We start from the raw sequence: 27,476 nt of genomic DNA on the forward strand, positions 1-27,476 counted from the left end.
TTAAGCTGAATTTTGCATTTTAGTATGGTTTACCGAATTCCTATGCTCTTGGAGTATCTTATTCATTTTTTGACATCATGTAAGGTCTCTTAATACTTTATATATACAAGCATATGGCCTCTCTGCGTCATCGTAGCTGCCCACACATAGTAATGCCTGTTTTCTGGTGCTCTCTGGCAGCTGCTGAAATGAGCCCTAGTCTAAGAGGGAACAGGAAAATTTTGTGAATGGTTCTTCAAAAAGCACTATTACCAAAGGAAATTTTCTTTTACCCAAGATGAACTATGTTACATGTGAGAATATGCAGTGAATTTCTTAAATGACTGAGCATTGTGATCTCATTCAAAAGTTAAAACTTTCAAGACGAGCCACTTAGAATAATTTCCAGCCCAGAAGACCAGACATTAATGTCATTGTTTAAAATTGTACTTGCACATTTGTGTGATGTATCTGAAAGTGTAAGACACGCAAAAAGACCAGTGTTATCTGTGAAAGCTTACCTTTTCTTGTAGCTTATTAATATTGAAGACTAGTATTATATGTGAAATCTTAGCTTCTATTGCAGCTTATTAATCTTCGAGATCAATGTTATATGTGAAAGCTTTTCTTTTCTGGCAGTAACACTGTGTATACTAATTTAATCCATTAACTTTTCCTATTTGTGTGTACGCTCTACTTAACAGTGATATTGTTATCGGCTGACTACATCAAGTGTCCTACGCTAGAATATCAGCTGTCATCGGCTGGTGAGATCATGTGACGAGCTATGACTGGTTACAAAAGAGCATTGCAATCTTGATTTCAAAGTGCCATGAAATTCTACGTCCTTGTATAATACCATAGCCATTCAAAGTATTGATAAGTTTTACAGCTCCGAGGCTAAGTATACTGTCACTTAATGCGGAAAATGTATATTTTCATCCAGGAGAAAGTGTAATTTTAACCGGGAAATCCGGGATTTTTTATTTCTTGTTTGCGTATGCATCCTGTAGTACTTGCAGCTGGACAACTTGTCTGGTGTAGTGGTAATTTTATTTAGGGATAATCCCATGGAGTTATTGCTAAAAATTAGAGAACAGCGTTGGGTAAAATGGCCCCTCATTCGTCAGGGGGCTGTCGCGGACCTGCTTTGTGCCTGATATTGTTGGTAACAGCCGCACAGGTGTCAATCACTGCCAAGTCCCACTGGCACCACTGCATGTGGTGCAGTAGCTCACAGCTCCTCTCATAGCCACAAGAAGTCACTACTTGCACCAATTAAATAGGAGGCAGATAGCATTTATGCACCCTAAGAACTTGCCGACTCTTCTGTCAGTCCGGCTCAAGTGTCAAAATCCCTGCTATAATTCCTGAGAGTGGTCTTCATATACAAGCAGAAGAATATGGTTGGCAACTGTGCTTCATCATAGCTCAGCCAGTTTGTATCAGATATTTCTAAATGTAACAAGCTTCCAAAGTAGAAGTTTTATTGCCCAGATCACAGTTATTACTTATCCTCATTAGTAGTTTCAGCAAAATCATATTGCCATCTTCAGATCATCAGGTATGTGAATTGAAAAGCTATTATATGTGGCACATCGCCATCTGGCCATTGACAACATGGAGGTAAACTCACAGAAAAGACACTCCCATGCAATAATAATCACACTGAAATAAAAGCCATAACTATGTCAGCAATGCACTGAGGTGTCAGATACATCAGATAGAGCTCATCCATTTCTGTCAGATGCGTGAATGTTGATAACTGGCTCTGTGCACAACACACACACACACACACACACACACACACACACACACACACATTTGACACCGGTGGATGTGCTCTATCTGATGTATCTGACATCTTTGTGCATTGCTGATACCGTTATGGCTTTTATTTTAACGTAACTAGTATTGTGTGACAGTGTCTTTCCTGTGAGTTTACCTCCATGTTTTCATTGGCCAGATGGTAATGCACCACATGTAGCGGCTCTATAATTCACCTATCTGATGATTTGAAGATGTCAATATATTTTTGCTGAAATTAGTCATCACAAAATGTATCAATTGTGATCTAAGCAGTAAAAGTTTTATCATGGAAGGTTATTTCTATTTCTACTGACACAGATTCGCTCTCCTTCTGACAATGTCATATATATTAGAGGGAAACATTCCACTTGGGAAAAATATATCTAAAAACAAAGATGATGTGACTCACCAAACAAAAGTGCTGGCAGGTCGATAGACACACAAACTTACACACAAAATTCAGGCTTTCGCAACAAACCGTTGCTTCATCAGGAAAGAGGGAAGGAGAGGGAAAGGCGAAAGGAAGTGGGTTTTAAGGGAGAGAGTAAGGAGTCATTCCAATCCCGGGAGCGGAAAGACTTACCTTAGGGGGGAAAAGGATAGGTATATACTCGCACGCACGCACACACACACACACACACACACACACACACACACACACACACACACACACACACAAGCAGACATATTTACAGGCAAAGAGTTTGGGCAGACATGTCAGTCGAGGCGGAAGTGCAGAGGCAAAGATGATGTTGAATGACAGGTGAGGTATGAGTGGCGGCAACTTGAAATTAGCGGAGATTGAGGCCTGGTGTATAACGGGAAGAGAGGATATATTGAAGGGCAAGTTCCCATCTCCGGAGTTCGGATAGGTTGGTGTTGGTGGGAAGTATCCAGATAACCCGGACGGTGTAACACTGTGCCAAGATGTGCTGGCCGTGCACCAAGGCATGTTTAGCCACAGGGTGATCCTCATTACCAACAAACACTGTCTGCCTGTGTCCATTCATGCGAATGGACAGTTTGTTGCTGGTCATTCCCACATAGAAAGCGTCACAGTGTAGGCAGGTCAGTTGGTAAATCACGTGGGTGCTTTCACACGTGGCTCTGCCTTTGATCGTGTACACCTTCCGGGTTACAGGACTGGAGTAGGTGGTGGTGGGAGGGTGCATAGGACAGGTTTTACACCGGAGGCGGTTACAAGGGTAGGAGCCAGAGGGTAGGGAAGGTGGTTTGGGGATTTCATAGGGATGAACCAAGAGGTTACGAAGGTTAGGTGGACGGCAGAAAGACACTCTTGGTGGAGTGGGGAGGATTTCATGAAGGATGGATCTCATTTTGGGGCAGGATTTTAGGAAGTTGTATCCCTTCTGGAGAGCCACATTCAGTCTGATCCAGTTCCGGGAAGTATCTTGTCACAAGTGGGGCACTTTTGGGGTTCTTCTGTGAGAGGTTCTGGGTTGGAGGGGATGAGGAAGTGGCTCTGGTTATTTGCTTCTGTACCAGGTCGGGAGGGTAGTTGCGGGATGTGAAAGCTGTTTTCAGGTTGTTGGTGTAATGGTTCAGGGATTCCGGACTGGAGCAGATTCGTTTGCCATGAAGCCTAGGCTGTAGGGAAGGGACCGTTTGATATTGAATGGGTGGCAGCTGTCATAATGGAGGTACTGTTGCTTGTTGGTGGGTTTGATGTGGACGGATGTGTGAAGCTGGCCATTGGACAGATGGAGGTCAACGTCAAGGAAAGTGGCATGGGATTTGGAGTAGGACCAGGTGAATCTGATGGAACCAAAGTAGTTAAGGTTGGAGAGGAAATTCTGGAGTTGTTCTTCACTGTGAGTCCAGATCATGAAGATGTCATCAATAAATCTGTACCAAACTTTGGGTTGCCAGGCTTGGGTAACCAAAAGGCTTCCTCTAAGTGACCCATAAATAGGTTGGCATACGAGGGGGCCATCCTAGTAGCCATGGCTGTTCCCTTTAATTGTTGGTATGTCTGGCCTTCAAAAGGGAAGAAGTTGTGGGTCAGGATGAAGCTGGCTAAGGTGATGAGGAAAGAGGTTTTATGTAGGGTGGCAGGTGATCGGCGTGAAGGGAAGTGCTCCATTGCAGCGAGGCCCTGGACGTGCAGGATATTTGTGTATAGGGAAGTGGCATCAATGGTTACAAGGATGGTTTCCGGGGGTAACAGACTGGGTAAGGATTCCAGGCATTCGAGAAAGTGGTTGGTGTATTTGATGAAGGATGGGAGACTGCATGTAATGGGTTGAAGGTGTTGATCTATGTAGGCAGAGATAAGTTCTGTGGGGGCTTGGTAACCTGCTACAATTGGGTGGCCGGGATGTTTGGGTTTGTGAATTTTAGGAAGTAGGTAGAAAGTAGGAGTGTGAGGTGTCGGTGGGGTCAGGAGGTTGATGGAGTCAGGTGAAAGGTTTTGTAGGGGGCCTAAGGTTCTGAGTATTCCTTGAAGCTCCGCCTGGACCTCAGGAATGGGATTACCTTGGCAAACTTTGTATGTAGAGTTGTCTGAAAGCTGACGCTGTCCCTCAGCCACATACTCCCGACGATCAAGTGCCACGGTCGTGGAACCCTTGTCAGCCGGAAGAATGATGATGGATCGGTCAGCTTTTAGATCACGGATAGCCTGGGCTTGTGTGTCTATCGACCTGCCAGCACTTTTGTTTGGTAAGTCACATCATCTTTGTATATTGAACCCGCCTCATGAATCAATCTATCTGTTAATGAAAGCTGTATCAAAATCACTATGGCAGTTCCTCGGATTAGCCTTCATATATAGGCAGAAAAAAGGGGGGGGGGGGGGACTTTAATTTATAACATGTATAGAAGAAGAATGTGTGTGTGTGTGTGTGTGTGTGTGTGTGTGTGTGTAACAATTTCGTGGTGCTCAATGGCCTGGAGCAGGTGTTCCAATTGGGCATCACATCGGCAGCTTGTATCTTCGTAGCCAATTGTACAATCGTGGAAAGATGACCCACAGTGCAGTGTGTAATCTGAACCACAATTCATTTCTGGTGATTCTCCACGTCATTGAGAGGTGAATGCTAAGTTAAAAGACAGAGGTGAATGCTGAGTAAAAAAAAATCTGCAATCTGGGTATGTTTCAATCCCACAACCTTCTGCTTTTTAGATGTGCACTTTACTTGTAGACTACAAGGCCTGACTTGGATTCAGCTCAATCCTCACTGCTCTCTGGAGTCACGGCAGCTGTGCCACTATATGGCAATGCCATTCCAAAATAGTTCACAGGTGAACTGAACTGCCGGACGTCAGTGTCTAAGGGGCACAGTATTTCAACAAATATTCACATTGTCATCATCAGGTACTCTGATGAACTGACTGATGGTGGGCCCGGCACTGTGCTTTTATCCCCTGCCCCTCTCCCTTTGATCAGCAGCTGTGTCAGCTGTCCACACCCAGCATCCATAACCCCACTCATCCTGCTGACACGATGCTCCGTACTAGGTTTGCATCCACATGTGCCTGCGAAGCGCTACATATATTCGACGACAGAAGTTAGTTATGGCGGCACCTACCAACATTTTTCAGAACTCCCACTTTGCACTCAATTCTAAGCCGCAGGCGGTTTTTTGGATTACAAAAACCGGAAAAAAAAATGCTGCTTAGATTCGAGTAAATACGGCTGCGGTCGTCGCACGGTGGCGGTGGCAGCAGTCCACATATGCAGAGGTGTCTTTGTGCAGGTCAGAGTACGGTGCAGTGAGTAAGTGTGCAGACGTGTCCAGAATGCTAATGGTGACTGGATGTTGAAAATGGCTTAAAGAACACATATTGAAGACATTATGAGGGGTAGAATACTAGGGCAACTGGGGCATGGTCAAACACAGCAGGTTGTAACACAGGCCCTCCATGTGTCACAAAGTGTGAGCTCATGATTATGGCAACGATTCCAGCAGACAGGAAATGTGTCCAGGTACTACAGTACGGGACGTCCACAGTTTATAACAACACAAGAAGACCCATACCTCACCAGTGCCCACAGACGGCCACGGGGTACTGCAGATACCCTTGCTCGGGACCTTACTGCAGACACTGGAACAGTTGTCTCCATACACACAGTGTACAGACGACTGAACAGACATGGTTTATTCGCCTGTAGACCTGCAAGGTGCTTTCCACTGACCCCTGCTCACAGGAGAGCCCATAAAGCCTGGTGTCAAGAACACAGTACATGGTCATTGGAACAGTGGCCTTAGGTTATGTTCACAGAAGAGTCCAGGTATAGTCTGAACAGTGACTCTAGCCAGGTTTTCATCTGGCATGAACCAGGAACCAGATACGAACCCCTTAATGTCCTTGAAAGGGACCTGTATGGAGGTTGTGGTTTGATGGTGTGGGGTGGGATTATGATTAGGGCATGTACATCCCTGCATGTCTTTGACAGAGAAACTGTAATAGGTCAGGTGTATTGGGATGTCATTTTGCACCAGTGTGTCCACCTTTTCAGGGGTGAAATGGGTCCCACCTTCCTCCTGATGGATAACAACACACTGCCCCACTGTGCTGCCCTCGTGGAGGAGTACCTTGAAACAGAAAATATCAGGGGAATGGAGTGGCCTGCCTGTTCTCCAGACCTAAACCTCATCGACCACGTCTGGGATACTCTCGGTCGACATATTGCTGCACGACTTCAAACCCCTACAATACTTCAGGAGGTTTGGCTGGCACTGGTACAAAAATGGGAGGTATACCCCAGCAGCTGCTCTACCACCTGATCCAGAGTATGCCAACCAATTGTGCGGCCTGTGTACATGTGCGTGGTGATCATATCCCATATTGATGTCAGGGTACATTCGCAGGAAACAGTGGCATTTTGTAGCACAAGTGTTTCAGGACGGTTTTCTCAATGTATCACCAATATCATGGACTTACAGATCTGTGTCATGTGTGTTCCCTATGTGCCTATGCTATTAGCACCACTTTTGTGTAGTGCCACGTTGTTTGGCACCACATTCTGCAATTATCCTTAATTTATGAGCATGAGTGTATGTTAATGGAAAATTCTACAAAAATGTAAAGAATTTAAGAGTAAAGGTAACAACTAAACAAACTGCAGATATGTTGCGTCCTCAACACACACATAAACAAGGCTGATAACATGCTAGCTTTCGTACAAGTCCTATTTTGAACTAGAGATTTTTTATAAATAATTTAAAGAACAAGGGTGACAACTTACCAAATAACAGGGGCGCGGGCAGCATTGTGGAAGCCAATTTCTTGTACATTGCAGCTGTACAGGTTTTTTACAGTACTTAATTTTTTTGGAAGATATTCTTACAACATAGCTTAGAAACAAAGACCTGGCTAAATTGTGTGAATTTTCCCCTCAAGCTTTGTATTGATATCTGGACATTTTGTATCACTCAGTGAATTTATAAAAATTTTGGCAAAATTTATTATAATGTCCAATTATCAGTTTCCTCTTGTCTCTGTGAGGCAGTGTAGATGACATAAGAACACTAGCGTGAGGAAAATCCCAGGATACTAGATCTTTGTGATCTTACTCTTGGGGCTTTTGATGAGGTTGAGGCTTCACAGGCTTCAGCAAATGTAAAAAGTGAGTGCACGAATGCTTTAAACATTAATGTGGCACTTGTCATATAATGAGGTGAAAATATTCCATTTGTAATGAAGGATTGCTGACCGCTGTGGCCGAGCGGTTCTAGGCGCTTCAGTCCAGAACCGTGCTGCTGCTGCTACAGTCGCAGATTCGAATCCTGCCTTGGGCATCGATGTGTGTGATGTCCTTAGGTTAGTGAGGTTTAAGTAATTCTAAGTCTAGGGAACTGAGGACGTCAGATGTTAAGTCCCATAGTGCTTAGAGCCCTTTTTTTAAATGAAGAATTGATTAGTGATTCCAGCAGTCCCACAGTGGCATTCTTCTTTTGCAATGTAGTACTATTTGTAATTGCTTTTTTCGCATTTTGTAAGTACATGTCCATATACCCTGCCAGCATGGCAATTCACTTCTAACACAGCCTTTCCCTCATCCATTTTCTAAGTAATCCCAAACTTCCAGTTACAATTTTCTGTATCGAAAATTACCAAGACACTTTTTTGAAGGCAGTATATCGTTTGTAAGAGGGCTTAGAAATTCTTTGTATACTTGTTTCTTAGTTGGATTCATCTTGCATCCTTTTCTTCCTACCTGTCAATACCAAACTCTTTATTCAGCCATGACATCGGTCCTTTTTGAAATACAGTTTTTGTTAGTATACTTGCCAAGCTGTGATGAATGTGAATTACATTATGTGGTTATGACTAAGATGTATGAGCTTTTTCATACTGTCTCACTGTCAAATTTGGAGAAAAATGTGATTTTTACTTCATGGAGAACAATCATTTAATTTTTTCACTAACTAATATTGAAATTGTCTTTCACTGTCAACAGTTCACTTGAAGATAAATGTGTGATAAAGTGTATATGACTTTTACCTTTAAGCAGTGTAATATATTTTTCTTTTATAGTCTGATATTATACAGGCAACATAACTTGGCACTTTACACGGGAGGGGGGGGGGGGGGTTCCTTTTTGGAACAAAGATGTAAGCCAGAGGTTGAAAATATCACTATAATTATAATTTTCTTTCATTTATCACACGCCCGGTTTCGAGCTCTTATATGCCCATCTTCAGGTGTTGTAACTTGGTTCTGTGACCTCGAGTGCTGCAGTGGACGAGTACAAGACACATTTGAAAAGATGTAAGCAATTTGTGATAGCAGTGGTTACATGGCACATAGCATACAAAACAAGTGTGCAGCTACATTTCTGTGAAAGCAGAGCAGAGTTGATACACAAAGGCGATAATTACTTAAATGATTTCATGTTGCCAAAATCTTATTGCTGTTTCAATTAATATTGTGAACAGGATTGTTTACTAAGATGCAAATGACTTAATACCAGCTGACTTTTACCAGTTCCACTGCTTCCAGAGTCCCACCCCATTGTTCACTAAGTGCCAAGTTACATTGCACGTATAGTATGTTATGCTGTAGTTAGAAGTTATTTAGTTTTATAGCAGAACTCACTTCAACATATGAAATTGTTGTAAATGTTTATTTTACCCTTTTTTTTGTAATTCTAGGGGTCCTGCAAAGGCAAAATGTGTAAAGTCATCAGATTCAAATTATGTGATTACACCCGTCAATTCATCAGCATTCCCAGCTCCAGGTGGTGCTGCACAGTTGGTGGAAGCACCTACATTTCGGCCCACTGAGAAAGAATTTCAGGACCCCCTTGAGTTCATAGATAAGATTCGACCAATTGCAGAGAAATTTGGCTTATGCCGTGTTGTTCCACCTCAGAATTTCAAGGTTTGAATAAAAGAATAGTAAATGATTTTCTTTAGTATAGTAGTAATAGTAACAGTAATAATAGTTGTAACATAGAAGTAGTAGTAACAGTAGCAGTAGAAGTAGAAATTGTGGCTAAGGTGTTCAAAAAGCAACAGAACCTAATAGGAAAAATATTAGCTTACAATAATAGCTGATAGTGGCATATATTCTGCAATTTATGTGATAGAATATGTCGCTGCATGTATTGAAGGGTTTCAGCCATACATTGTTCGCTTTCTTTGTGCAGTTCAAGAATAGTGTGTGGATGTGCTGTGTAAGCAGAATCCGTAAGAATTCCTCACAAGAAGTAATCAAGTGGGGATAAATCAGGCAATTGTATACTGCAGCCACTTTAGGATAGGTTGTCCATGAAAACAATGAGCTCAGAAAATATTGTTATTGTTGACTGTATCAGCAGTAACATTGTCTTGCTGGGACCACGAGTACTATATTACACAGCAAGGTATAGTGGTTACCAGCCATAGTGGGAAATCAGTTGGTCACATTACTTGGTTGAGTCATGTTCCAGTTCAAAGTAATCCGCATTGTTAGCTGACAGTGTGACCACAGAATGTGAGTGAAACGTGACCACCGAAAATACCTTCATGGCTAGCCACATTAATTTGCTGTTGTAGTCATTAATTTTACCGACAGAGAGAGAATCAGGAGTTGAGTGTGTCAGTAGTGTAAAAATTGAAGGAGGGACACAGTGCTGAGCCGATCAGAATTCTAGTATCTGCACTAAAGGAGAATAAGTAAAATGCATATAATAAATATTTCATCCATGATGTATATAAATGTGTTATTAGACAACAATTTTTGAAATACGATCTTTGCAGAAACTTCACAGCTTTTGTCACACAGAAGTAGACCTCCAGGCTAAGAAAGAAACTCTGAGAAAAACTGTTCCACCTATGAAATTTCGTTGTTAAAGGTTCCAGAATGAACAAATAATTATGTTTGGACATAAGAACACAGTTACAAAAATAGCATACTTCATTAGACTTTTTATAAAAAGAAATGAACATCATAATTAAATAGTTTCTTTAGACAAACTGTGGATTCATACACACTACACTGTGAATAAAAGTTGCAAATTTACAGTGTGATAAGAGAATTGTCAAATAGTGTCAGGCAACAATTCTTTTCACGTTCACTTGTCTCCTATACTTGTAACAGAAAAACTTTGGACAGAAAGTACATAGAAACAAGGAAATTTGAACTTTTGGCATTAATTATTTAAGGAGCACAAACCATCTGCTCTTCATTGCATTGACAAAATTTGACAGGAAGACTGGTTCCCTTCTGACTGCTGTCACACTATCTGCACATAAGTCCTACAGAACTGATCTGGAATCTTGCAAACAATAAGATCGATAGTTCTAATACTTCAAGAATATGAATCTAATAGTGGAAAATCCAAGATGGAATGTAACAATATTATGATAAGGAAAGTTGCTACTCACCATATAGTGCAGATGCTGAGTCACAGATAGGCACAAGCAAAGAACTCTGACAATTGAAGTTTTTGGCCATTAAACCCTTCATAACCAATATACACACTCGCATGCACACGTGCGCACGCACTCACGCCCACAAACACACACACACACAACTGCAGTCTCAGGCAGTGTTTCAGTTGCCTGAGACTGCAGTCCTGTGTGTGAATTGCATTTGCTTGCGTGTGTGTTTGGGTGGGGGGGGGGGGGGGGGAGAACCTTCTATTGTGAGAATGTTTTGCCTGCAGAGTGCGTCCTTATTGGGCCAAACAGATGGAAGTTGGAAGGTACAAGATCTGGGCTCTAGGATGAATGAGGAAGAGTAATCCAAAAAATGAAATTTTGTCAGCTCCTCTTGGGTTCACATACTTTGCCTTGCGTTGCCATGAAGAAGGAGAAGTTTGTTTGCATTTTTGTGGTGATTAACATGCAGAAATTATTTCTTGTGAGTAGCACAGTACACTCCAGATTTAATCATTTCAGCATGGAGGAGGACATGAAATAGAAAAATCACTTCAGAGTACCAAAAGACTGTCACCATCAATTTACCGCCTGAGAGTGTAGTTTTGATATTTTTCTTTGAAGAACTGGCGGGCGCCACTCCAGGGATTGCCGTTTTGTTTCCAGATCTATGTGATGAACCAATGTTTCATTGCTTGTGATGATCTTTAATAATAAAAAAAATGTCAAGCAGCCTCTTAACATGCAAGCAATTCTCCACAGATGATCCTCCATTACTCTTTATGGTTTCGTGTTAGCCAACAAGGAACCCAACAAGCAAAAACCTTTGAGTACCCCAAGTAGTGGACGTGTGTGTCAACACTACCAACAGACGCCCAATTGTGTAGCGAGGTGTTTGTGATCCGTCTGCTACCTCGAATAAGAGTGTCCACACATTCCAACATCGCAGGAGTCACAGCTGTGTGCGGCCAGTGGGCACTTGGGAGATCAGACAGGTTTGCGCAGCATTGTTGCAGTGATAACAGGCACCTCGCCCAATGACTCATCGTGCTTTTATTTAGTGCCAGGTCTTCATAGACATTTTGCAAATGCCTAAGGATGTCTGCGGTGGTCTGATTTTCCGCCAAAGTGACTACTCTCTGCTTGGAATGCCCTTCCATTACAGATGCCGTTTTGAAGGTTACATATAGCTTGACTACTTAGGCTGAAGTGGAAATATTCCACAATATCCCACAACAAATTCCACATTTTATCAGCTAAAACTGGCTGAAGAAAATGTGTTGCATTGCATATTGAACACCCCTCAAAGATAGAAACATAAAGGGAGGATTTTCATCGAAAATTGATACTCCGGATGATGAGTCAACAGACACAGCTGTGGAAGACAGTGATTTCAGGGGGGGTCATTTTATGGATATTACCAGCAAAACAATGAGAGCACTCTTGTTGAGATAAATTGTATGCCATTTCTTTGTTCTTATTAATGGACACTTCACTCAGTGGCACACACAACCGTTTAACATGTGACATTGATCTGCTTATAAGAGTACTGGACTGTGTGGCAGTAATGCCTCTCCATGTTTCTGTGGCAGGAAGGTACTGGCATGCTGAACGAGTAACCAGTTTGCTATGCTGGGGGTAATAGCTGATTATCATGTATGGTGTCTAGAAAACGTTGCAGCATCTGTTTGTAGTGCTCAATGAATACTGATTACCTTCAGTGAAGAAGATCATTTTATGATTACTGCCAATGAAGCATCGAGAGTAGCCATGGTGAGATATATTGTATGCCTTTTTTCATTCTTCTTATTAACTGGGAGTACACTCAGTGGTACTTACAACCGTGAAACGTGACATTGCTCTGCTCGCAAGACTGCTGGAGTGTCCTCTAGTAATGCCTCTTCTCCCTCCTCCTCTGACATAAAGGTGCTGCCATGCTGGCCAGGTAACCAGTTCACTTTGCCAGGTAAGAACTTATTTTCATGTATAGTGTTTAGATATTGTTGCATCATCTGTATGTGGTGCTCACTAATTACTGTGCCATGAAAGAATGTAATGACTATTTGGCTATGTGATGGTGCATACCAGACACACAGTTCTTGAGTGTGTAGAGGGGATTCTTGCAGCTGATGTACTTTTTGTTTAGACCAAACGAATGAATTCACTGTTTGAACACCCCGTGGTGGTGGTAGTAGTAGTAGTAGTAGTAGTAGTAGTAGTCATAGTTTCCTTTAATTCGTGAAAAGGCTATCCCTCAAGGTCAAAAAATAACTTTATTTTCCCACACATTCCTCTTTGACACTAATGCATCTTGTCCAACTGCATGTGCATTCCATTTGAAGTGTGTCAGGAATATTAGCAGAATATATATGTCACAGCCTTTCAGTTGAATTTAATACATCCATTAGATTCAGAACATTTCCCAGTCAACAATATCTTTATATCTCAGAGTAGGTTGAAGCCAGATAATGATAATATTAAGGAACATGCTAGTTTGTCCTACAATTTTTTAATAAAAATCCATCAGTTTTCCCATTACCACTGTAGATTTATGGGCAGACAAATTGTCCTGATTCCCCACCAGAGGGCTCCCATTATTATTATTATTATTATTATTATTATTACTTTTTTTTTCTTGACTGCCACAGGGCCCTGCCCCATACAATGCTTCTTCCCTTTCCATGCTGCAAGTCTATCCTTCTTCATTTCTCCCTGTACCTTTCCATTGGATAGTCTTCTTGGCACCAATTGTGCTTGGATTTGGCTTATAATTTTCAACACTCACTATCCTGTCTTCCGGCACTTTCTAAAACCTTTCATTTTTCATTATATTGTGTATAATCCATTTTTTGTGCCTTTCTGTCTCTGCACCCTTCCATTTTGGCAAGAGCAGTATACCCAAAACCCAACACCGTAGCCATTCCATTGTGTGTGTGTGTGGGGGGGGGGGGGGGGGGGGGGTTGTCTAGTTAGCCCCCTGATCATGCAGGGATCGTACTACTGGTACCTGAGCTGGAAACTCCCCATGTATGCCAAGGAGTATGTGCCCATTGTGGCTGGGGCACAAGGACCCTAGCAATGATTAACGAGCTAGTTTGCTGTTGCTGTGGGTGGTTGATGCCCATGAGGAAAGTCCATGTTCAGAGGGGGTGGCACCAAGGCAGATGACTTGCAAATACAAACGTTTTTTTCCACTGGTGGCAACATGGCCTCAGCAGTCTCTTTTGAAGGAAAGGACTAATGCAATGCAGAGGGGTATTATTCCGCAATGTTTCCTTCCCTGGCTTTGCTATGCAAAGGACAGAGGGCAAACAGACAAGGAGAGAAATACTCCACACAACACTTAGTTTGCTATGGAGACAACAAAGCCATTATTATTTGTTGAACCCCTTGATGACAGGTTTGGGAAGTAGCAGCTATTTTGAAAATGAAAAGTGATTCAGTTCTGATTAAAACAGCATCCCCTGTTCAGTTGCGTACACTGCTCACTTGTGACAAACAACCATGACGTGCTTTACAGACCTATGACAAGTTATGTGTCAATTTGGAGTGACAAGGTATGCATTTCATCCATCATGTCCTGTTGTGACGAAAGGACAATAGGGTTGATACTGGGGTCCTCATCTTGGCCCTTGAAAGTGACCAATTTACTGAAAGATCAAGGCAATGGTTTATCGCTGTGATGTGAAGCTGTATGTTCCCCCTCCTATACGGTGCTGCAAATTCACGAGTGGGCACATGTCTTCTCTTGTAGCTTCAGCCAATGCTCCTTGTGCTATGCCCAAAATCCAACACAGTAGCCATCCACCCCCCCCCCCCCACCCCCCCACCCCCACTACCTGGCCAACCCTGCTATGTCAACCGTGGAGAGCACTATTCCCCCTATTCACAAGACTCTTGACTGACTCGCATATGAGGAGGCCAAAACAAAATGTGATCATTTGAATTATGTACATATGGAGATGACATTTGTTACTGCTATAATGCCGTTTGTGCCTTCTACATTAGGCCCTTGGGGCCACTAAACTACCTCCACTCACCTGGAGCCCCTCCTCCTCGTGTTTCCTCCACATCCACTGTTGGAGTGTCGACTGCCCACCCACCAGGGATATTGATCTTCATCCCCAGCCAGAGGTGCAACACCCTCCTCCGGTGTCTGTCACCAGGCAGAGGTTCCTTGGAACTCTCCAACACTCCTGTCACAGGGTTCTGCAGATCTACTACTGAATATCAACCAGTGGCTGAAGGAAACACAGGTTGCCGGCCGTAAAGCTAAACATTCTTCCCCTGACCCTGAAACTAAGGTAAACAAGCCCTTGCGGACATCGAAATCATCCAAGGAAAAGGCGGACAAAAAGAAGACCTCCAGGGCAACGAAGGTTCCAGTGGTCCACTTGCCACCAGACCCCTCATGTTCCACCTCTATACCGAGTTCCTGTTGGCTCCTGTTGCACCACATCACCCACACCAACTGATTCAGAACCAATGTGTAATTATGCTGCATCCTTGCAACCAGTGGCAAGCAGGCAACACTAGGGCATGACATGCCTCATTTGTTCCTTCAACCCCATGTTGGAAACGAATAGCATGATCTTTCAGCAGAACTGGTTTGGTTTTTCCACCATCTGGCTGAGCTAAAATTTGTCTTATGCGTGCCCCTTATGGTTGCATTGCCATCTAGGAAACTTTGTTCCCAGCATTGCGAACCCTAGCCCTCTGTGCCTGTTGGGGCTATTTTAAGAATCAAGCTGACTATGACAGAGCATTGGGCAGAGGTTGCATGTACATTCTGGACTCTTTGTCTATAGTGAACATGTGCCACTCAATATGACTTTGGGGCTGTGGCTGTTTGTGTGAGGATGTCTCTAGGTTTTACTGTCTACAATGTGATATCTCCCTGCCAATAGTGAAGTGTTTCAGAACACATTGTCTGCACTGATTTCTCAACCTGCTATCAGATGCACTGATTTCTCAACCTGCTATCAGATGCTCTGATGCTAGCGGATGATGCCAAAGTGACTGATCTGGCCTTACATTTTACCTGTAAGGGTGGTTTCTACTCCTTTCTGTGAGGTAGGTCACATCGCCACATTGGCTGCTTGAAGGATTGGTGGGGTTCTCTCGTCACCTGCTTTGACCCAGCGGGCCCAAATCTGCACTTGCTCACTGGTCCAGTGCGATTCCTGCTTTCCCACGTTGTAATTTTTCTTATTTTTTTTACATTGTCATTGATTTACTGTCTTGTCATCATTGGACTCTTCCCCGAGGTCTTATCAACTTGTCCACGTTGCTAGTTTCCATGTTGCAATGGAGGGTGAGGGAATGCCTTTCACATGCAGAGGGCACATCTCCAATCCCATAACATGTCCCAGGGGCCTTCAGATGCTTTCTGAGCAGAACAATTCCCTCATCTTCACCTTCTTACCCCACTCTCACTTCTACTTGCTTCTCTCTCTCTCTTGGTTTTATTGACTCTTGGTTACAACTGAGTTCTCAGTTCTGTATCCTTTCCTGCTGTACACATATAAGATGGAGTCACTGATGACATCATAGTTTGGTCCTTCTAGCCCTATCAGTTCAATCCATTGCCCTGATTAAAAATATTATTTGTTATTGACATCACCTGGAAACATCAATAAGCTGTTGTCTGCCAACACAAAGATAATATATTCGTATATTTACCTCCACCAGTTTTAATGAGACGTATGACTCAATTAAATATGATGTGCTTCTTAAAGTACTGTCAGAAGTGGTAGTTGATGAAAAACAGCATTGATTAATAGTGAGTTCAAAATAAAATTCCAAGGACGTTCAATAAACAATTTGAAGCAAAGCAGTAGGGTGGCAGGGAAATGTACTTTTGTCACTGTTATTCAGCTGTGTGTGTGGGGAAAAAAAGAAGAAGAAGAAGAAGATACAAGTATTGCAAAATAAATTAAATTCAGAACATGTTTAAATTTTTCATGCTTGATACTAACAAGAGTAGTATAGAAATAGAAGGCTTAGCTTTTGTAAATGGCATAGCCATTTTGACAGAAGATTGTGAAACAGCGACAGAACAAATTAACATACTGAGAGAAGTAGCAGCACGAACTGACTTGCAAGTATCTTTTGAAGAAGTGAAAGTAATGTTTAATATTTGTGAAAACACAGTCCCACTAAGCTCCAAATACAGACCATTAAAATACGTATGCAAGTACCTTTAAATATGTGATCGAGTAGACACATTGACAGCAGGAGCCAGAAATGGATTCTTGAGACAAACAACACATTTGCAACAGAAAACAGTTCTCCATAAATACCAGAATTAAACTTTACCAAATTGTCTTGTGTGTGTGTGTGTGTGTGTGTGTGTGTGTGTGTGTGTGTGTACATCCAAGTGTCATATTGTTTCTCAAAAAAGTTTGTTATTTGTTAGTGGAATTAAAAAGGAAAGAGAGAAAGTTCATACACAATGTATTGGATCAAAATTGTTAACATAAAGAATCCAATAAAAGAAATACATTCTTAAGAAAGGGGAAGAAAAAGATAAAAAAAGGAAACTGTGCAAAAAAGGTAATTAAATGGATGAAACACACCTTCAACATCCTTGACTTGATCTGAGAACAAGAATATCCTGACACATGAAATTTAGAAAAAAATAAATAAATAGGAAATGGGCATACAAAAAAAAGAGACTTAAAACCAAAACATCCTCAGAATGACTATAATGTTATTTTCAGAGTTTTTGATTTGAGAAACTAGGAAACTAGGTACTTTGAGAAACTAGGAACTAGTACCTAATGGTCCCATGAGTGTCACGGAGAGATGCTGAAGAAACTGAACTTCAAATATCCCAAGAAAGACTACTTACAAAGTTTCAAGAACTGGTGATTTTAAATGATGACTCATATTATTTCCATAGAGAACTTGAGGAGAAGATTAGATTAATAAAAGTAGGGATGGAGGTATCAAACACTTCCCACACGTTATAGGTGAATGGAATGAGAAAAAGCTCTACTAACTTGTACATTACGATGTATCCTCTGCCATGCAGATTGCAGTGGTTTGCAGAGTATAGATGTATATTTAGAGAGCTGTGCTGGACACAGTGAACTCTAGAGAAACATCTTGCTTAAAAAATAACAACTGTTAATATGTGCAAGAGTAGGCTTCAGTGGCTATAATCACCTTCAGCAAAATATTTCTAGATATGTACGAGATCATGATGTTGCTTATAAAACTAATGTCTTGGCCACTGTTGAAAATGGTGTTCAACAAGGTAATGTATTTGCTGGAAATATCACCCTGATGATGGTCACTTGCAATAGTGACCGAAATGTGGATTTTATAAACAGTGTGTCAACTTGATCATATATTTTGGATTAATTTATTGAGAACTGTTATAATCATTGGAAGATTATCGTGATTCTAGAGCCTATCTAACAAAATAAGTAAAAGAATAATTACTACCACCTCAGTTTTCTCCTATTTGTATTCCAGTCATCTTTTTACATGTTTTGTTAATCCATTTAGTATGGAAGATTTTGCTAGTATTTACTGGTTTCTGGTTAATCGATTCCAAGGCAATACATGAAGAAAAGCCTTTTCACATCTCAGACAATGATGACCATAATCTTTCCAGCAGATAAAATTTGACTTTGTCCTATTTTGTGAAATGCCATCAACCTTGGCTCATTGCCTTGATTTGTGTTTCATTACTGAAGGGGTGGTTGATCCATGTCTCATCCCCAGTGCTAGATTACTTCACAAAATTAGTTGATCATTTTCAAAGTGGTCCAAACAACCTGTGAAATTCATTTTCACATTTATTTTCGACTGTTACAATTAAATATTATAATTAAAAAATGCTGCCTCCATTTGACTCCAAAAATTCTCATAGTTGATTCTCCATGTAAAATCTATATTACTCTCCCTCCAATACACTTATGGCATAGTTGTGGCTTATTCAGTTCTAAGCACATTTCATTCTACACCATATTGCACATTTTCTTGATGTTTACATGTGTGGCTGCAGTGTTGCAACATCCTTCATATGGCTCATTTTCAAGAGACAAGCGAATATATTCGAATTTAGTCACTCAAGTATGAATTATTGTAAATGTTGGTTGAATTTACGTATGTGATTAACTGACCGACAAAGAATTTTATACGAAGAGAAAACTCCCGTTTACTGATTTGAAGGTTACATACACAATACAACTGTTTTGAAATCTCTAAAAACAAAATTATTCCACAGACCAAGTTGATGATTGATATTATTAAATAACACTTACCAACACAAAAAAACCAGGTTCAGTGATATCAGCTGTGGAAAATTAGCTTAGAAAAATGTAAAGTTTACTTCAGTTCATTTAACATTTTGTAATTAACTTGTAACACCTGTTGCCTTTTTAATGTAAGGCCTTTTTTTTTACTAACCTTTTTACGTCTATTCCTACTCATTGTATCATCCTAGATGTGTATAGCTATGGACTGAGCTACAAGTAAGAATCTTGCTGCTGGTAGAGGGGGGGGGGGATATGTTGTTGCCTTCCAGTAACATGTGAATTAACAATATGTTGCAACATTAATGTGAATAATGTGTTCAAACTGTAGAACAGATTTTCAGACGGAGAAAAAAGTCTGTGGGGAATCACAAAAATAGAAAAAATAATCAATATTCTAATGTACACCATGGATCAAATGAAAGTCTGCACAATCTCTGATCGTTAGTGACATCTGGAGAAGAGTGTGAAATATTTTATGTGGAAAACATGAAATTAAATTGGAATTTGCTGAATTAATATGTGTTACCAAATTTCCATTTAAGGAGGGAGGCATCAAATGAGAATAAAGTTCTTGTTATAGATGGTAAGTCAAGAAACACAGCAGAACTAACAGGAGGTGGATGCAGGGGAGTGTGAGATGTGAGTGTATTAGGGCGCTTTACCAAAAACAGAAATACAAGAAAGTTTTCTGTAGAATTGTGATTAAGATTCCTGTACCAAAAGAAAGGATGTGAAAAGCATGGTCTGATACAGGATGTTCCAGCGTGAGACGCCTCTATCAGGCCAAAGCAAACTAAGTTGTGTGCTTCAACCAAGTGCCCACAACCAGAGCTTGAGTAATGGCTCTTACGTTGGTAGCCACTTTTCACATAACAATGCAGTCTGGTGAGTTAACATTGACTGTTTAACAGAAATATTCCACCCAAGTAAAAAATACTAACATTTTATTACAAATTTGGTATATGACATTGATTCTTATTCACAGCTGATGAAATATATGTCATCAGATTCTGTAGTGTCACAAGATGCAGAAAACTTTTCAGTCTTGATCTTTCTACAGCTTTTTTTTTTTTTCTACCTGACAAGAAAAGAAGAAAGAAAGATAGTTGATCACAACAAAATGTTGACCCAAGGATAGGCATGATGTCAATCACATTTCAGTGTCATTTGGGAAGCAGTTTTACCTGTACATCGCAAATTTGTGCCACTGTAGTACATATCGCTGAACAGAATTTAATGTTGTAAATCAATTACTTCTCATTGCATTTCGAAAGGCACATTGTCATGTGCAACTGAAAAATGGATTGGTTAATTATTTCACTTCATTTTACAGGCTACACTACTCCTGACACCTTGTTTCAAAAGTCAGATGACAGTGAATAATGTTTTGCTGATAAACGATGTGAAATATCTAAAGTTAACCATAGATATAAAGACAGGTGGGGGAGGAAGGAAATGTGTGCCATTCAGATAGATGGACTTCAACCATAAATGTGGATAATCAGTAGGTTCTTCCTTTGAAGCATCATATTTAAGTTATTTAAATCTTGTGTAATATCAGTGAGAGATCAGGCTGTTCATACACAACTGAAGAAGGTGTGAACATGGTGCCACAGGTCACCTGTGTACTGCACATGCCCAGTGGATGAGGAGCAGAGCCTTGTGGGCTCTACAACTACATCTACATCTACATACATACTCCACAAGCCACCATATAGTGTGTGATGTAGGGTACCTTGCATCATTACTAGTCATTTGTGTTCCTGTTCTACTCACAAATAGAATGAGGGAAAAACGATTGTCTGTTGGCCTCGGCATGTGCTCTAATTTCTCTTATGCAAAACATGCGTTGGTGGCACTAGAATTGTTCTCAAATCATCTGGTTTCTGTAAATTTCCTCAGAAGTGTTCTGTGAAAATAATGCCGTCTTCCCTCCAAGGATCCCCATTTGAGCAAATCCATAGTACTCGTGTGTTGATCAAAAGTGCCAGTAACAAATCTAGCTGCCCGCCTATGAATTACTACAGTGTCTTACTTAAATCCGATCTGGTGTAGGAACCAAACACTCAAGAAGTACTCAAGAATGGGGTTACACTTGTATTCTTACATGCAGTCTCCTTTTCGGGTGAATCACAATTTCCTAAAATTCTTCGAAAAACTGAAGTTGACAATTTGCCTTCCCCCACTACCTTCGTCAAGTACTCATTCCATATCATATTGCATTGCAATGTTACATCTAGATATTTCGTTGATGTAACTGTGTCAAGCAGTACACTACTAATGCTTTATTCAAACATTACAGGATTGTTTTTCCTACTCATCTGCATTAACTTACAATCTTCTGCGTTGATAACAAGCAATCATTCATCACACCAAGTAGAAATTTTGTTTATGTAATCTTGTAACTTCCTAAAGTAATTTAACTACAAGTCTTTTCTGTACACTGCACTGCCTGACAGATTATTTATGTATAAAGTGACCAAGAGCAGTCCTATTACATTTCCCTGGGGCACTCCTGATTCCTACCCTTATCTCTGATGAACAATTGTCATTGAGGAGAATGCACTGGGCTCCATTACTTGAGAAGTCTCTGAACCACTCACCTATCTGGGGACCTATTTGATATGCTCGTACCTTTGTTAATATTCTGCAGTCATGTAAAAGGAATGTAGGAAATCTAGAAATATGGAATTTACCTGTTCCCCTCCATCCATGGTTTTCAGGGTATGAGGAAAGGGCAAGCTGAGTTTTGCATAAATGATGATTTCTGAAACTGTGCTGATTCTTGAACAGAAGCTTTTCCATCTCAAGGAAATTTATTGTGTTTTAAATGAGCATATGTGATTAAGAATTCTGCAGCAAACCAATGTTAAGGATAGTGGTATGTAATTTTGTGGGTTTGTTCTTCTACCTTTCTTATATACAGGAGTCACCTGCACTTTCTTCCAGTTGCTTGGGACTTTGTGCTGTGCGAGATTTATGATAAATGTGATCTAAGTAAGGAGCCAATGCTGTAGAGTATGCTTTGTAAAACTGAATTGGGATTCCATCCTGACAAGGTGACTTATTTGTTTTAAGCACTCAGCTGTAAATCGGTGCCAGGGATCCATATTACTATGTCCTTCGTACAGGAGCCTGTACAATGGTATGTTTAGTGTGGTCCTCTTACATGAATGAGTTGGAGCAGCCTGGTCTGATAGGTGTGGACAAATAAAAATAGTGAAGAAAGTGAAAATGGTGTATCATTACATGATTTAAAAAAATCACTAGAAGCAGTTACTTTACAAACTGTCTAGGAATATGTGTACAGAATCATTTGAATTAGAATAATCACATAAAATTAATTGTCGGTAAGGCATATGCCAGACTGAGGTTCATTGGAAGAATCCTTAGGGAATGAAGTCCATCAACAAAGGAAATAGCTTACAGAACTCTCATTTGACCAATACTTGAGTATTTCTCATACATCTTGGGAACATGTTGGATTGGACTGATAGAGGAAATAGAGAAGATCAAAGAAGAGCAGTATGTTTCATTGTAGCTTCATTTGATAAGCAAGAAAGGATCTTGGAGATGCCCAGCCAGCTCCAGTGGAAGACAATGGAAGAGGGGTGTTCTGCATCATGGTATGGTTTGCTGTTTAAGTTCAGAGTGTGTACATTTCTAGAAGAATCAACCAATGTATTGCTTCCTCCTACATATATCTCATGAAAAGACCACTAAAATAAAATTAGAGAGATTCGAGCCGACAAAGAGGCTTACCAGCAATCCTTCTTCCTGAGAACCAAATGTGATTGGAATAGGAAAAGGGTGAACGACAGTGGTACATAAATTACCCTCTGCCACACACTTTGAGGTGACTTGGGGAGTATAGATGTAGATGTATATGTAATTGTACTCCATCCTTAATATCCTTTGATCTATACAATCAGTTGATTAACTGTAACAAAAAACAAGGCTCCTGATCAGGAGCAAACTAGTGTAGTACATAGTTTTTTGCCACATACAATAAACATAGAGTGTTTTGACACTATAAACCACAAAATTTACTTGTCAAACTGTATAGATCTCTGTAGATTTCTACTTTGTTCAAATAATTCAGTTTGTACAATGGATTGCGGAGAGTAATGCCTCTGAATTTCTTATGTGAAAACTCTTAAAGCCTTTTTAAATAAAATAAACTTTATTAACATTCTACATCTTTATTCGTCATGTGTACATATTTATTTCTCAGCATTGTCACATGGAAAACAGTGCAGTCATTGTTGCGATGCATAATTGGAGCAATTTATCTGACATCCAGAAGGGCATGATCATTCTCATTCGGGCCAAGGGTGAAAGCATTTCTGAAACAGCTCTGTTCGTAAGCCGTTCACGTGCTGCTGCGGTTAAAGTATACTGTGCATGACAAAATTGGACTATCCAAAACAGGTACCGGGGCAACTTTGAAGCACCACAAGCCATAGATGGCTGTGACGATTTCTGTTTTATGCACCCAAGCCAACTGCTGTTTATGCGTGACAAAAGCTGGAATTTGCACACCAATATTGTAAGTGGACATTCACTGAGTAGCAGGTGGCCTTTTCAGATGAATCCCTTTTATTCCCAATTGGACAGATGGTCGTTGGTGTGTACATCATGAAATGTCCAAAAGCAAACAAGGAGGGAGGGTTATGCTCTGAAGAATGTTTTTATGGCATTCCCTGTATGGTCTTGTCATTCTTGTAGGCACGCTAGACCAATACAAGTATGCATCTGTCCTGGGAACCATGGCCACACCTGCATGCAGTTTGTTTTTCCTCAGTGCAATGGCATCTACCAGCAGGACAATGCATTGTGTCACATAGCTCGCATTGTATATGCTTAGTTCAAAGAGCAGCAGAATGAATTTACTATATTCCCCTGACCACCGAGATTTAAACTCGATTAAGATTCTGTGGGACCACATTTATTAGGCTTTCATGCCATGGATTCTCAACTGAGAAACCTAGCACAGTTGGCCATGGCACTGGAGTCAACATGGCTCCTCATCCCTGTCTGTACCTTCCAGAACCTCACTGAGTCTCATCCAGCATGTCTCACAGCGATCCGCACTGAAAATTTATATTATTGTTTGACAGGTGGTCACACTAATGTGGCTGTACATTGTGTATTATTATAAATAATACAAAATTGTATAGCAAATTAACAAATAGTACAAAGTCCATGTGTATTTGTTACTAGTGAGTGTTAATAGACAGTCTTAACACAAAAAAAACTGATTGATTTAATAAAATGTAAAATGTTATTCGCAAACTAAAAATACTGGCAGAGCATATAGTTTAATGGTCAGAAACTATAAGTTGGCCTAATCTGTCAAGTAAAGTAATTGCACATATATAAATATAAGCAACATAGAAATATTTGCAAGATGGATTGGAAATGTGAGGAACATACTCATAAACCACTGAACAGGGGAGAAATGTCATGTAGTACATGCATAAATTAGCAATCAAACAATAATATAATTGAAAGTGTTCTTCATCAGAACAAATGTACAAGACATCTTCTAGTGTGTACTTTTTTGGTAGTTGTTAAGCTAATATCTTAGGCAGACTGTGAAAACACATGTGAGAACAGCAAAGTTAAGGTTAAGTTGAGGTGATTAAAATTCATTTTGGTTAATGACATGATGCATTGACAACTGCTCTGCAAAGCATTCGGAAAGGTCAGTGTTTGTGGACATTGGTGGACACTGCCAAAGTGGAGGGGACAGAATGGACTGGAAGGTGGTGAACTCTAACCATAAAAGAACACTGCTAACTGTGGCACACCTTTGCGATGACATAGCTGTAGAATCAAATCTCTGCTACATTGCTTCTATGACTGTGTATGTGGCTCAGGTACATAAAAAATAGACAGTTGATACCAGCAGTAATAAAAACGAAAATACACAATCATGTGACTGTGTTATTCTTTTCTTGCAGTTTTTGCTCCTAAAACACTTGTTTCAATAAGTTCTGACACACACACACACACACACACACACACACACACACACACACACACACACAAATGTAATTTGTGTAAACTGCACTGTTGCGATGTCTCCATCAGATCAGTCACTGTCTGTAAGATGAAAAACAATGCACACACACAAATAATCTTCTTCTACGCATAAAAAAATCCTATACAGTAGAAAATAGTTACAGTTCCATAGTATTGTCCATTTAAGTGAAAAACTCTACACCCACATTTCAAGATATGTAGTACAGTGTAATATTCTCTGTGTGCTGGAATCCATAAATTTGCTTGAATTGCTGTTGTGTGCAAATAGATGCACAGTCATTTTGATTGCAAAGGAGCAAATGTGATGATGATTAAATTCCTTAAATTCATGTTTGACCTTGGAAGATTTTGTATGTAATTTGACAAGAATCCACTCACTCACTTTGTGTATTAGAGCTTTCTCATTTGTGGAGCTTAAAATTTGTTACAACATTTCATCATGTGGGATATCAGTTTTTTTATGGATAAGTTACATACTGTTCAAAGATACTGGGTTACTTTTAATTGCATAAAACTGTGTGTGGTGTCATACGTATGCTGTCATGACTTAAAATGCTCATTGCTGTTTTGAAGTTGTGAAGGTTTGCTTATCACTTCCTATGATATTTGTCATAGTATGCATGAAATAATCTTCGGCGTTCTCACATAATTCACACTATTGGATTCAAAGCTGGACAATAAGTGGAAATTAAAATTTACTTTATGGCTTGATTCTCCATGAAACTTCCATAATTTTGATCTAAACTGTGAGCCATTATCGCTGAGGATGCATTCTAGTTTGGTCATATTCAGAAAATAACCTTTCAATTTCTTGAGTATTCTGCAATTGTGCAAAGGATAAAGACAAACAAATTGTGCATACTGTGCATAAAATTGCCTGTAGCTCTCAGCACTGATTCATAGAGATCAGCTGAAAGCATCGGGGCCAGGTTTGTCAAGTATTTTACTATTGATATATCCTCTATGCTACTCAGTTGAAACCTTTATTTTCTAACACAAAATCACACAGTTTTGAAATCACAAAAACTGTTTTTGCCATGTTATTAAATGCATTATATTCATGCAATTTTGTAATGCATTTACTTGGGCCAAAATGTGTGTAACTCTTGTGTAAATATTTATCATCATCTATTGCATGTTGTGGTATAAATAATCTCCACTAGTCAGAATTAAGACTGGATCATTGGTACAAAATAGTCTGCTGTTTTGATACTATTGCTTGTTCTTCATTACAGTAGAGTTGAAGTGATCTGGGTCATCATACGAAGTTCTCACTTGCTTTCACACTTCATCTGCACCTTGTTCTGCCAACATATTGCATAGTAATTTCTTGATAACTACTTTCCTCCAACACCCTTGATGAAATTAATGTGTATATCTCACTGTAACAGATGTGCACTGTTTGTCTCTCCTACATAATCAATAAGATGTGACAATGTGCCAAAAATATTGACTTGGAGCGGCAAAAAGCTTTCATAATCAAATTCTTGTAAACTTAATTCCCAGCAAGTCATGGTTGTGTATTCAGCGACAGCTCGTTAAGAAAGTTAAAGTCTTGTGGTCTGTCAAGGCAATAGTTTTTCTTCCGAGTAGGTAAAAGTGAAATTTCTGAAATCCCCAGACAGTCATTAGAGGTTCACGACTGGTAACTATGTACTTCATCATAGATTTAAGGAGCGATTTGCAGATGCATTTGTATGATGGTCTGTTTTGCCATGTATTTCATACACCTCAATACCTATGGTGTATTGCTACTGTCAGTCCATGAAAAATTCCTTTGCTATATCCGGATGGTGTCACGGTTTAGCTTGACACAATTTTGACTTGATAAAATCGAAGTTGGATCATCATTCCTCTGACCATATCCAGATTATGTCTTTCTTCAGTAACTTTATTGAGGGTGCTGACAGACAGTAATCTCAAGGAATCAACGATAATGTCCACAGAATCCCAAAATGCTTTTATGTTGTTTCCCGGCATTTCAGCATTCCAAACATTCTTACAGCTTTCAGTTTCTCTGGATCTGGCCCAGTTCTATCTGACGTTATAATGTGTCCCAAGAATTTTAATTGTTTCTGCCCAATTTAGTTTTATCCACACTGATGATAATATTTGATATTTTATGTGTTTCTAATACTTCTTTCATGGGATCAAGGTGTTCTTCCCAAGTTTTGCTTCCAATTAAAATATCATAATTGCAGATGACTACCTTTTGCAGCAACTTATCATCTAAAACTTTATCTAACGAATGCATAAAAGTGAAAATTACACGTTCAGGCCGCATGACATTATTGTGGACTGGTAATCTGTGCCATTATTTTGAATGACATTGTATCCTCCTCTAGCTTCATCAATTCCAGCTGCCAAAAACTGCTTTTTAACTTGAAATTTGTTAAATATTTGATGCCTTTAAATCTCCGTAATAGTTCTTCTAGAATCTGTGTCTGATGTAGTTATACAAGTATAATTTTTTGAACAGCATGTGCATCCAAAACCAATCTGACTGATGCATTTTTTTTTTTATTATTATTATTATTTG

At 40.1% G+C, this 27,476-nt stretch overlaps 1 protein-coding gene across 13 annotated transcripts in view; it reads left to right on the forward strand.

Moving 5' to 3' along the window:
- LOC126365822 (uncharacterized) overlaps positions 1-27,476 on the forward strand; it is a 182,930-nt gene that overhangs the window by 92,484 nt on the left and 62,970 nt on the right. For all 13 annotated transcript variants that reach the window (XM_050008432.1, XM_050008439.1, XM_050008433.1 and 10 more), the window contains one exon: positions 8,910-9,138. In XM_050008432.1, coding sequence (XP_049864389.1) covers positions 8,910-9,138 — 229 coding nt within the window. The remainder of the gene's footprint in view (positions 1-8,909; positions 9,139-27,476) is intronic.

This window comes from Schistocerca gregaria, chromosome 4 (assembly GCF_023897955.1).
Source record: "Schistocerca gregaria isolate iqSchGreg1 chromosome 4, iqSchGreg1.2, whole genome shotgun sequence".
NCBI lineage: Eukaryota > Metazoa > Arthropoda > Insecta > Orthoptera > Acrididae > Schistocerca > Schistocerca gregaria.